Below are 13531 nucleotides of genomic sequence, written 5' to 3'. Positions count from 1 at the left end.
TCATATTCAGAATAAGCGTGAACGGAAGGATGATGAAGTGGAAATGGATGAGCCCACACCGGCGTTTAAAAGATCAAGGAATAATATTGGAAACTGCTCTAAGGATTACCCAGTAAAAACGGAGCCACAGTCAGAGAATCCTGAGATAGAGATTATCGACATTGACGATGATAGTGGTGAAGAAGATATCAATGATGAAGACTATGATGAAGAGTTAGACCAAGTACCTTTGCAGTATTTTATGACTCTGAAAAGAGAGACGATTGACAAAGTAGCATCGCCACTTGAGTATACGAGCAGTGGTCAACCATTTGCAGGACAGCATAGCAGTAGATGTGTGGTTTTAAATGATGAAAAATGTGAAAATGTAGAAGGCTTCAGCGTTCTTAGAACACAAGCAGATCTATATAAGAAAATATTTTCGAGACATGGCCATATCGCTTCAAGCAAAGTTCTTACAGATCCGTATGCCCAAGTACCGGTCGTCTCAGGAATAATGACTACCATTACTGAAATGCATGATACTCGTTTTTCTGATCTGAATTCCGAGATGCTTGAGGCTTGGGAGAAAAACATAATGAACTGTGAGAAAGTTGAATTCAACATTCGGTGGGTTCGGAAATGGTTGGAGAAATTCAAAAAGGATTTCTTTGTAAAGGAGAAGCTTGTGGCTGAATTAACAGAGCATGATGATTTATTAAAGGAAGAAGAGAAAAAGTGTGTTGCAGCGAAGAATGCACAGAAGGAGGCAGAATACAAAATTGTCGCTTTAAAATCTAACACGAGTCCCTTGATCAAGGAGAAGCGAAAGTACGATGAGAAAGAGAATTGTTTACTCTCGGAATGGTGGTTGCAGTAGTAGGACGAGCAAAGTTTTTGGTATATATTTTGATTGCATTAGACTTTTTGGATGCAACCAGAAACTCTTTTCTGTCATCATGTTTAGTTCTGTTGGAAAGAAAAAGAAAAAAAAAGGCCTGTTTTCCCGAGAGAAAATCACAAAAATCTCTGATCATTCAAATGACATGCACTTTTTTGTAGCCTCTAACATTGAGATTAATCTAGTAGTGTTCGTTAATTAGAATTCGGGGTTTTAAATACAGGGAGGTGGTTTTTGATACACAGACAAAAAAAAACCTTCAAGACTGTTGAACCAGAAAATAGTAAAACTTCACATACTAGCCCCACAATGACTCTGATGGTTAAAAAAAAGAGGAAAAGTACCCTCTTTGTAAGGTTACTAATTTAGGGAGGATCTAAAATGTATCAACACTGTTGGCAGTTACCCCTACACCAAACCTTGAAGAAGTAGACTTCTATCTTTGTCCGAGTACATTAACTTCTCCTTGTGCAAGAGCCTAATCCTACTCTTCAGAGACCAAACATTTTCCTGTGCTTTCTTTAACTCATCCTTCGCAGCTTGAAAAGACTGAGACTTCTCCAGTAATTCGATGTTAAGATTCTTTTTCCCATAAAAATCCTTTTTCACATCCTGAAATCGCTCTCGAAGCCAACTGACTTTGAACTCAAGTTTCTCTGCCATTGATATCTTATTTTCCCACAAATCAATCATTGTGGAGGACACCTCAGCAAAACGACTGATACGCATATCCATAATTAAAGCCATTATATTGGTAACTAGTGTGACTTGCGTAGAATACAAGTCTTTCAGAACTTGATTTGTAGCAATATGCCCATATCTTAACCATATCTTCCTATACAAAGGCGCTTGGGCTTTCAGAACACAGAACCCTCCGATGTCTTCATATTTCTCATCAAGAACGCCTTGGTGATGTTCCTCTGGTAGAAAATATTGACCAGCAGTTGGATAATTGAGCAAGGAACTTATATCACCTGATGCAAAAACTTCAATCTCATCTGGTGTTGGTCCTGCACCAATGGTTTTTGCTTGAGCCACCGGAATAAGAAAGGAAAGTATATATTGAAAGTAGAACTCATCCAGATAAAATTATCCTATTGAAATTTAAACTCGCATCCTAAATATAAAAATACAAAAATTAAACAAAAAGTAGGGAATCAAAAATTATAAGCTTTACCTTTCGGACCTTCAGTATTATACGGACGCAAACCAATTAACTCAGCCGCTTTCCGCTGCATAACATAATACTATGTTAAATTTTGATGCACTAATATGAAACCTATAAAGTAAAATATAATCAATGCAGTGATAAGTGAACTAGCACACAGAATTATGGACAGAGATGGGGAAAATCAATAAGAAACATTAGATAAGCAAAAAAAAATGGAGACCAAAACTTCAATAGAAGAAAGATGGGGACAAAAAACAGGAGTTGGGTTTTTGCATCATGTCAAGCTGCCAGGTAGACAAGAGGTCAAAGTTATGGACAGAGATGACACTTGGTTGATCAAAGAACTGGGAGTTTGAAGAGGATTATTAGAAAAAAGAAAGAAAAGAAGATGAGAAATCAGTCAAATGACCAATGGTGAAGTTGTACGAAAAAATAACAAGAGAAGCATACGAGGGACCATGGTGAAACACACAAGATGAAATGAATCATAAATAAAAATAATTTGGTCAACTACATGTTACACAGTACCTGATTGGTTGGATAACCTCTTTTCCAGGGACTGTCGGAATGCTCCAAGCCAAGGTACTGCTCCCAAACTCCAAAAACATCTCTCCTCTGCAGTGCAAAAAGATGGTTAACAAGCTAGGTCATAAAAAAACTAAGATATCGGTAAAAACAATAAACACAAAAGAATAACAAGACATGACACACAACAGATTGGTACATACCTGAAAACGGCTGGACACTATATCTGAGTCCTGAAGGTACTCAGGTCGACCCAATGATATAAATGCGAACTTCCACTGGTTAAATATTAAGCAGAGATTTCAGTACATGAAAGAATCAATTGATAACCTAACACAAGTCCATGTGTAATCGAACCGTAGTGTACAATGTCATTGTATTGGAATCAATAAAATGGTTTTAAACAAGAAAATAAGCCATGTCTAAGAACACATTCCTCGTCAGGAACCTGCAATTTCTTCTGTATCCGCAATTTGACTGCACCTAAAGTCTCTCTTTCATGAATTATGAATAGAAATGGTTCCCCAAAATTTTGTACCTGTCGTAGAACCAACATGAATGATATTCAAACACTTGTGTATGCTTTGCTCATTACAAAGATTGTGACGGACTTCTATTAAAATTACAATGTACCATTTGGCTTTGAGATGCATCTTTTGTGAAGTGATAATGATAAACATGAATCAAGCGATCCCGAGGACCCAAGTTCATCTCCTCCTCTGGAATCTGAAAAATGAATATGAAACAAACCATTATATAGATACAAACATAATGTTAGACTCCACAATAAAGTGTCGTACTTAGAGAAATAATCAAGCAATGAAATGGAAAACTAAATAAACTAATTAGCATACCTCCTCTGCACGTAGCGTCCAGTATTGATCATTGATGTTCTCGATCATTTCACTAAGCGGAAAAATCTGTATGATACAAAGTCCAGTATTATTGACAAAAATTCATAAAAAACAGAAAATAAACTTGCATGACTCGGCCTTGACAACATTAAGTTGGGCCTCAACTGCATCACTAGGGAAACCTACAACAAGCATCATTTGCCTGGAGGACGGCATGCAACTGTAAAAGTTTCTCTACTTCAAAAAGATCTGCAGAGTCTCATAACAGTTGCAATTGAACAATTTAAGTTTTGGTGGGACTCTGTCTTAGTCCGACCAACTGTAAAGGATATTACCTCCATATTTGATATTTGACACTAAATAAACTAGCTCTACTAGCAAAGAAGATGTGATACAGATAACTTTAGTGTATATGTAACTAACACATTCAAATGCTAACACAATACCTTATAAATCTTGTGGTAGAAAACTTCCAACAATCTAAGTTCCGCATCGGGATGAGACAGCTCAACCTTGAGAGAGTTAATACAGGCAAATAAATTTGTATAAGTGCAAATGATTGGGATTATTCTGTAACATCTTTCGGCTAGTAAGTACAAAAGGCAATTCAGTAACCTGAAAGAAACATCTTTCTGCTAATAAGTATGACGTGACAATGTTTCAACTGTACGGCACATACCTTTGTCTTCAGATCATTAATCACGTCACCTACTGTGCTTTGTTTTGGAAGTCTAATACTATGAACAACCGTCTGCAAACAAATCAAATCCGATTTTATTAATATCATAGGCTTCACATGATTCCCATAGAAATTACGAATGTGGTACATTACTTACATCTTCTTTTGTTGCATGATGGAATGCAACCTTTAGAGTTTTCGAACCTTGCAACTCTGGTAGAGGGATGTCCAAGACTTCGTAATACAAAATATCAGATGTCTGTTGATAAGATTGAGAAAAAAAATTACGCCAGTCACAAAATATTAAATATTCTCACCAAAATATCAAGCTTCGGAAAACGTTAGGTCAGGGTAAGGAACTACCTGATTGTAGTGAACCAACATCTCAGACAACTGGTCAACACCTTGGTACTTAATAGCTTGGGGTTTAGGTTGCTGAGAGCAACAGTTATGAGGGGTAAGTCTGATCTTGGTTGGGTCCTCCAAACCAAGATGGCGAGCAACTCTTTCCGTGACATCATCATATGTTAAGACCTTTGACCTGCATAACAACAAAAAAAGCGAAATGAAACTCAAATAGACAAATAAATCACAGAACACTTTTTAGGTATGGAAGTACTTACAGCTCTAAACAAAAATCATCTTCCTTTGGCTTCTCCAAAGATAGGAAATGCACAAACTAACACGCCAAAATCAATAAAGACTTTAAAATAGGTTACAATTCATGAATACACTCAAGATCATTCTACTGTGTCAATTTCCCTGCCACCAATTCTGTTGCTTAATCCAACTACTGATCATACAATACTGTGTGTCACAAATACCTGACGGTTATGAACATATTCCAGAAAAGAAGGAACATCAGGATAGCGGCATAGTGTTATACTATCAACTGAAGCAGGCTTCTGGAAGCAAATAATGTCTCCATTTTCAAGCTGAACAAAAGAAGGCAATCCAAGTAAGCAAAAACGAATCATAAAAAACAATAAATAAAAACATTCCAACAGGTACAGATTATGCTCTTCAGCTACATTACCAGGCTAGCACGGAATGTGAGCTTCTTGTCTATGTGCTCACACATAACTGTGGGCTCAAACTTTATTTCCTGACATCAGAAGATGAGCCCTAATCAGATGCTTGCATTAATGTATATTTAAAAGCTTCAATATCTGGGTAGAAGATTACTGAACAAAAAACTAAATACAGAAACAAGTTATTGAGTCACTCCAAATCTCAAAGAAGGGCAAACCTCGTAAAGTTCTTCATCCGGAGAAAACCCAGCCATCTCATTAAGCTTTTTAAGAATTTCCAAGGGCTTACCACTACCCTTCACAAAGAGTCTCCCCACATACCTGATATATCATTTGAGTGTCTCAAAACTCACAAGTATAATAAATTCTGACCAAATGAAAAATATGACAACTCAAAACTCAATACATACAGAAGTTCTTCTTTTTCAGCATCATAAAGCTTGAAAAAAAGAAGAATATCTTCTTTTGTTCTATCAGGAGGAGGAATGGGATGTGATTCCTGTTGAGTAGTACATATGTCAGAACATAGAACAATAAAATGCATAGATCCAAACCAGATTGATGTGTTATCCTAACAACTTAGGAGGACAATTCAAATTAAATTAAATTAAATAGCCCAGAGATCAATTTTCCATGTATAACAATTACCGGCCCAAGCTCTATTTCCAAGTACAACTTTAGTTCCGCATTGTCCTTATCTGAAACTTCTCTCAACTGTCCAACCTACAATCCAAAAATGAAACATGATGAGACATAAGCTGATTTTTATTCATGTTTCGTCTCACTGGAATCATGGAGGTTAGAAGGTCTGGGATCTAGTAGTCTTATAAAGAAGCGCACGAGTCATGAGAAACTCAAAGAGCAAGTGTGTTAATACTTCAGTAGGCGGAAAAACCATGGTAAATAGCAAGATATTTATGGCTGAGTAATTACATATTGTGTCTCCTCACGAGGCATTGACGGCCGGTTTGGACGATAAGTATGATTTTGACGCTTTGCCCATAACCAAAACCGCTGAAATTGTAAGGTACACCAAACTCTTTAGCAACCTCCTCCTGCAAACAACTTCAATTAAGAAAACAGCTATATCCCAAAAGACAAACAAACAATGAAGAAAGCTATAACTATTGCTATTTTATGAAGATTACAAGTAAACATAAGTTTCAGAACAACGGGAAATAATGAGAAGATACCTTGAAGTGGTTAAAAGGCATCTGTTTCTGGATACGAAAACCGTACTTTGTCGTGATCAAGAAGATCAAAATAGATATTTCTCCCAATCTGTTCAAAAGGTCCTCATTTCGAGCAACCTAGAGGCAACCATTAACGCACTCAGTGAGTTAATAGTGTGGGTCAAAAACTAGATATAGACAACAAGAGAAGGGTGAACGCAAGTACCTTTATAGTAGTATAGAGGTGCCTCTCTGCTTTTCCCTTTTTCATTTTCTTCCTCTTCTTTCTTCAACCCAATCTGTAAGATGATTATTAGTTCAAGTCAGCGTTAGCCCTTCAAGAGGCCATTGAAAGAACATATGCCTGGCATCCTATCCCTCAAGAAACAGTTGTTTATGGTTTCAACCATCTCACTCTTTCAAGAGACGACGACATAAATTAGGGTCTTCTCTGTTTTTGTGAAGTTGAAATTGGGGTTTCATTTGATCTTATGATTTATATTTGGGGTATCACATGTACCTTAGTGATTAAGTTGGTGATTGTTATTAGGTTTTAAAAATCAATGAGAAATCAGAAATCTTACCTTGGTTTGATTATCTATCTGTTGCCGATTTGGGGTTGTGAATCGCAAAATAAAAAGTTCACAAAAAAATAAAATAATAATAATAATTGAGTCGATTCGAGATGTGAGAGGGACTAGTAGATATCTAGAAAACAGTGACTGAAAAAGCAAAGCAGGAAGTAGATATAGCCTTCGGATTTGTGATCCGATATCGGTCCGTCCAAAGGCAGAAAAATTCTTTTAGTAGGACGTGGACAGGTTGACTGTGTTAAATAGTACCGGATTCCTAACAGACTGGTCTACTACATGACCCGATGACCGTAGTCCTCAAAAGTCAAACCGACTGCTGGTTTTTTAACAGACACCCCATTTGAAACACTGGTCTTCTCTGAAATCACTAATGAGTATAGCATCAACTAATCGAAACTGCTAGTAGATAGGTTCCAAATTTTATTAAATTTCTGGTGTGTGTTTCAAAATCGGATCTTCTAGTGATATTGTTTCTCATTTACCTTGTTGGCTGTTTATTTGGTCACCTGTTGAAAGTTGATATAGCTGAAAGCTGGGGAGACTCTCAGCGAACCAAAGAAACTAGAGGCAACTTGCAGTGAAACTACTTGAAATTACCATTTGATGGATATGCAGACTGGGTAGTTCCTGACGGATAAGTTAAAACACTTGTTGGACCAAGAACTACCCTGTGGGAGATGGGGAAAACTAGCCTTGGTATATGAGACAATTGATACTATCTTTACAACATGCATTATTTGAAGGAGCCTTTCTTTTTAGTCTGTGTTAGCAAGATTGATCTCCGGTTCTTTACTACTAGAAATTCAACATAAAGTTTAGGCATTACCCTGAAACTTGGCTTGAATGTGTTTTGCTTGTAACAATTATAATGTGATGATTAGATAATTTGCAATGTTGAAGCAAAAGTAGCAAGTCGAAAAGATAGCAAGGATAGTAAGAAAGTGTTTCTTTTTTAAGGAATAGACTGCTAACAAAGGAAGAATCCAAAATGTACTAACACAGTCAATACATATCCCTACAGCAAACCTTGAAATAGTAGACATCTACCTGTCCATGGATACATTTGCTTCTCTGAGTGCAACAGCCTAATCCTACTTTCCATACCCGAAACACTTTCCTGCACCTTCCATTTTCTCTGAATGTGGAACAATTTACTCATCTTATTCCTCCAGCAATACCAAGTACAAATTAAAAAAGAAGAGCATAAAAGAGGAATGTGGAACAATTTACTCATCATGTCAAGGTGCGGCGCTGCCATGGAAACAAGAGGTCAGAGTCGTGGACAGAGATGACATTTGGCTGATCAAAAGGACTGAGGGAGTTGGAAGAGGAATCCAAAGAAAAAACAAATAAGATAAAAATATGATAAGAAAATGATCAATTGTACAGTTGCACCAGAAAAAAAAAAAAAAAAAAAAAAAAAAAAAGGAGAGTGTCAAGGGAACAAGGTGAAAAGCACAAGATGAAGTCACTCATAGATGAATGATAATTTGGAAAACTCGATGTTATGTGCTACCTGATTGGTTGGATAAGCTCTCTACTGAAAACTGTCAGAATGCTCCAAGCCAAGGTACTGGTCCGAAGCTCCACAAATATCTCTTCTCTGAGATGAGTCATCATTGCAGGTTAGCTCGATACAAATAACAGAAGAAAGGTTGTAAAAAATATATATATATATAAAAAAAAAAAAGAGATAACCAGACACACCAGAAAACGATTGGATACTATGTCCATGTCACTAAGGTAATCAGGCTGACCCAAAGATAGAATTGCAAACTTCCACTGATAAAAAAAAAAAAATTAAACCACGTTGATGCATGAAAATTTCAGCTGAATATATAATTGATAATAATTTACATGTTCTTGCAAAGTTATGCAATGACATTAGGTAATGTGATTCCTCTACAATAGAATAGCTTCTAAACCTCGAAAACAAGTAATGAAGAACATACCTTTGTGAATTCCTCGTCGGGAGCATTCAATTTCTTCTGAATACCCAACTTGACTTCAGCTAATGTGTGTCCTTCACGGATGATCAATAAAAATGGTTTCCCAAAATTCTTTACCTGTTGCCGAAGCACGCAAAAATAACATTCCAACACATCATGCTTCACATGCAAATTTTGATGAAATTCTATTAAAAATACAATGTACCTTTTGGGGATCAGATGCATCTTTTGTGAAGTGATGAACATGAACCAAGCAATCCTGAGGACCCAAGTTCTTCTCCTCCAATAGAATCTGTAAGCATGAAAACAGGAGAAAATAGAAGAATAAAGTTAAATGTTGCACTTCACTGGATTGCACAATATTTTAGAAGATAATCTAACAACAAACTGATCACTTGCAGAATTTGCTGCAATATAGAAATGGACTTACCTCCTCTGCACGTAGTGTAAAGTACTGAGCTTTTATGTTCTCGATTTTTTCACTAAGTGGAAAAACCTGCAAGGATATAAATCCAAAAATATGAGGAAAAAATGCAATATATTGGATAATGAACTGATCCTGGCCCGTCCAAATGGACATAACTTGGGCGGTTAATTGGGCCTCAACTGCATGCATGACTGGGGGAACCGAAGTCCAGTACACTTCAAAGTGGTCCGCAGTCTCGCCAGAGTTGCAATTGAACAAATAAAGTTACAACGAAACCCATTTTGAAGATTTGTACTTTAGTCCAACCAAGCAGTAGGACAAAGATAAAACTCATCGGTGAATAAAGCAGCTGAACTAGCCAGGTAAAATATATATGTACCTTCAAGCCTAATTGTGATTAACAAATTCAAATGATAAATACATTACCTTAAAGATCATGTGGTTGAACACTTTAAGCAATCTGAGTTCCGTATGAGACAGCTCAACCTTCAAAAAGTTTAGCCAGACAATTAAAACATAATTCTCAACTGCTAAATAAAAAATCAATAAAAGAAACATCTTTTCACAGAGAAGAAAATTGGTGAGCATGCACTATCTTATAAAACAAGTTACTGAGACGATGAACAATTTATTGGTCAAAAAGAAACAGTTACCTTTGTCTTCAGATCATTAAGCACATCGCCTACTGTACTTGTGTTTGGAAGTCTAATTTTGTGAATGACAGTCTGCAAACATCAGTTAGTTTAATAACAGCCTGAACACGATTAAGAGTAACTTGTTAATGTGGAACATGCTTACTCACATCTTTTTCAGCATGATGAAAAGAAACATTCAGAGTTTTTAAACCTTGCAACACTGGTAGAGGGATGTCCAAGACTTCGTAGTACAAAATATTAGATATCTGTTGATGGAAAACCTTTCAAGGAAATTTAGCCACGCACTCAAATTTAACCGTTACTCTAGTTGATAAGATCGAGCAAGCCTTAGAAAGCTAGGTTCAGAGGATGAATTACCTGGTTGCGGTAACTTAATATCTCGGACAAGTGGTGAAAACCTTGGTACTTAATGGCTTGGACTATAGGTTGCTGCGAGTAACAGTTGCGAAGAGTAAGTCTGATTTTGGTTGGGTCATCCAAACCAAGATGCTGAGCAATTCTTTCCGTGACATTATCATAAGTTAATACCTTCGACCTTAATGGTTTAAGTCATAAAAACAAGGCACATAAATTACTGCAAGAAAGAAAATAATTTTAAAAATAAGACATCAATAGACTTTTGGAACATGAAAGTATTTACAGCTCAAGAACGAAATCATCTTTCTTCGGTTTCTCCAGAGATTGGAAGCGTACAACCTAACAAAGCAGAGTAAACAATTTTTTTAATTATTGTCAATCAATATGCTCCAGCTTCTTCAACTGTGTTAATTATCTTTGCCATGGTATCGTTAGTCAAATTCCTACTGTCTACATTTAAACATTATCAGAAAGTGTGAGTCACATATACCCAACGGTTAAGAATATATTCTAGAAAAGAAGGAACATCTGGATAACGGCATCGTGTCAGACTATCGGCTGGAGGCGGTTTCTGGAAACAAATAATATCCCCATTCTCAAGCTGAAAGATGAAGACAAAAAAGGCAATATCAGCCTAAAACTGAAACAAAAATTAACAATAAGGAAAAAAAAAAAAAACAATTGCATCAGTAAATCATGCACTTCATCTAATTACCTGGCTATGGTGGAATGTGAATTCCTTTTCTATGTGCTCACACATAACTGTGGGCTCAAACTTTATTTCCTGACATCAAAAGATGAGTTCTATTCAGATGCTTGCATTAATAGACATTTAAAACTTACATTTCAGGGTAGATGAGTACAGAACAAAAAAACTAAGCGCACAAACAAAAGTTCCAGAGTAAATCCAAATACCAAAGAAGGACCAACCTCATAAAGTTCTATTTTTTCATCTGGAGAGAATCCAGCCATCTCATTGAGCTTTTTAAGAATTTCCGCAGGCTTACCACTGTCCTTCACAAAAAGTCTCCCCACATATCTGATAAACAATACAAGTGTTTCAAAACTCAAACGACGTCTGTATCTTATCTGATAAAAAAAATGGCAACTGAAACCTCAATTCCTACCGCAGTTTTTCTTTTTGCGCATCATAAAGCTTGAAGAAGAGAAGTACATCTTGTTGTGTTATGTCAGGTGGAGGAATAGGATGTAATCCCTGTAGAGCACATAAGTGAAAACACTGAACAATACAAGGTCCATAATCAAGAAACTGATTCTCATATCTAAAAACAATTACCGCCCCATGGTAATTGTTTACTTCCAGGAACAAATTTAGCTCCGCATTTTGAGCCGTTTTAAGTTCTTCTCTCAACTTTCCAACCTACAATTCAAAAAAAAAAAAGCATAATTAACCTGTGTGGTGAATTCTTCGCTTCTTCCATATTTTATCTCGCTCAAAGCAGACTAAAACTCTAGAAATACAGTGAAGTGTTTTGGCTGTCCATCATTAAAATTCGGAAGTGATAATGCAGCTGTAGCAGTCAGAATAACCATGGTACATAGCAAAATATTCATGACTAAGTAAATAAATTACAGATTTTGTCTCCTCTTGAAATGTTAAGAGTCGGTTTAGACGGTAAGATTGATTTTGACGCTTCGCCCATAACCAAAAACGCTGAAATTGCACAGGTACACCAAGCTCTTTAGCAACCTCCTCCTGCAAACAATTTCAAGTAATAAAATCGGCATATCCCAGAAGACAAACCAACTATGAAGCTAGCTTTAATTATTTTAACAGCCAATAAGAAGATTACAAGTAAGTAAACATAATAAGATACCTTGAAAAGTTTAAAAGACATCTGTTTCTGAATACGAAAACTGCGAACCTTGTCATGATCAACAAGGTCAAAATAGATATCCCTCCCAATTTGTTCACAAAAGTCCTCATCTCGAGAAACCTAGAAGTAAGCATATCGACTGAATTACTATATTTGAACTTGAAAACTTGGACGGTGATAACAAGGGAATTGGTGAAAATGAATAGTACCTTTATAATAGTATAAAGGCGAGCACCTGCTCTTTCGTTTTCTTTTTGTTCTTTGGTTAACCTAATCTGTTAGATGATATAGCAGTCGATTGAATAAGAAATTTAACCAAAACAAGGGTTTAACAACCCTTTTGGAAAACAAGGGCTTTCCGAATGTTGTTTCAAGAATCAACAGAGAGGGAAATATAGAGAGTTACCTTCTTTCTTGGATTCTCGTTGACTTGCGGATTAAGGATTGTCATTACGAAGCAGAGGGTTTCTAATTTTTAGAGAAAAATAAAACCTAAAAACCCGAAAAGAAGCTAAAGAGCTTTTTTGAGAAGCTTGTTCAGAAAGCGGGAAATGAACTCGGTACACATGTCGGTGTAGTCGTTTCGCATTTAATTAAAAAATAAAATCGATGCAGTCGTTTTTGGAGTGGCAGTGCCGTGTTACAGGTGTACTCCGTCTAAATTCCTTTTTTACTTAATCCCATAAGTGGTAGTGTGGTACTATAAGTGGTACAATTATTACCGGCCGGATTGAGGTATACTCCAACTATTCTTACCAAATTGTGTCCAAAGTGTGTAAAATTACCTAACTATTCTTACCAAATTATTTTTGGTCACAACCTAACAACCACTATTCCTAGTTTTTTCTCCTTTGTTGTCATTTCGTCTCAAGAAAAACTTGTAGATCAAAAATAGCCACTTATTTTCATTCAACTCAAATTCTTCTTTCCAACCTTACGACCAGTATTTTATTTTATTGTTTGAATGTTAAATGAGGTTAGTAAAATTGAAATTGTTGATTTGCAGTTATATAGTCGTCGAGGTATCTCTTCATCGGCCTTAACGATTTTTCAAATTTTATTTGGTAGTCATCTTCTTGTGACGAATATTGTAACGACTTTTCATCTCTGAAAGTAACATTCACAGGGTCGTCATGATATTCATCCCAAACCTTAGGGGTCAATTAGTCGTCGGGTTATGAAAATTTAAAACAAGCCGACTAATACTATCAAAAACTTTTTTTTTCCGTGTATTCCATTTTGTAACTAGTCGTGGGGATTACAAAACCTAATTTACCGATTAGGTTATGGTCGTCATTTTGGTACATTTTCGATCCAGACGACCAACAACTGCCAAAAAATCAATTTTCATGCGTCCATCTTTTCTTTTAGTTGTCACGTTTTTGAAAACTATAATCGT

General features: G+C 36.3%; 1 protein-coding gene across 1 annotated transcript; it reads right to left on the bottom strand.

Annotated features, from left to right (window-relative positions):
- Positions 1-1021: 1021 nt before the first annotated feature.
- Positions 1022-12727, bottom strand: LOC113312343. The gene is made up of 36 exons (XM_026561102.1): positions 12539-12727; positions 12342-12407; positions 12133-12252; positions 11889-12011; positions 11422-11675; positions 11225-11333; positions 11010-11078; positions 10785-10895; positions 10578-10633; positions 10295-10472; positions 10084-10182; positions 9935-10006; positions 9708-9767; positions 9285-9350; positions 9060-9146; positions 8858-8971; positions 8613-8687; positions 8447-8508; positions 6074-6179; positions 5789-5863; positions 5551-5639; positions 5359-5461; positions 5146-5214; positions 4934-5044; positions 4733-4788; positions 4473-4650; positions 4267-4368; positions 4110-4181; positions 3877-3942; positions 3431-3496; positions 3210-3302; positions 3013-3114; positions 2780-2854; positions 2580-2666; positions 2058-2112; positions 1022-1890 (listed from the first exon to the last, which is right to left on the bottom strand). Exons 1-36 carry the CDS (start codon positions 12581-12583, stop codon positions 1289-1291), a joined length of 3873 nt encoding a protein of 1290 aa, XP_026416887.1. The 5' UTR covers positions 12584-12727; the 3' UTR covers positions 1022-1288.
- Between the last annotated feature and the right edge of the window lie 804 nt (positions 12728-13531).

This window comes from Papaver somniferum, chromosome 9 (assembly GCF_003573695.1).
Source record: "Papaver somniferum cultivar HN1 chromosome 9, ASM357369v1, whole genome shotgun sequence".
Lineage (NCBI taxonomy): Eukaryota > Viridiplantae > Streptophyta > Magnoliopsida > Ranunculales > Papaveraceae > Papaver > Papaver somniferum.
This window is presented reverse-complemented; position numbering and strand designations above follow the sequence as displayed.

Excerpts from the sequence above, each read along its gene's own strand:
- LOC113312343 (XM_026561102.1), bottom strand. The coding sequence starts at position 12,583 with ATGACAATCCTTAATCCGCAAGTCAACGAGAATCCAAGAAAGAAG. Across the intron at positions 4,651-4,732 it reads GATGATTTTTGTTTAGAGCT|GTCAAAGGTCTTAACATATG; the intron begins GTAAGTACTTCC and ends GTTGTTATGCAG. Across the intron at positions 4,182-4,266 it reads ATCATGCAACAAAAGAAGAT|ACGGTTGTTCATAGTATTAG; the intron begins GTAAGTAATGTA and ends ATTTGTTTGCAG.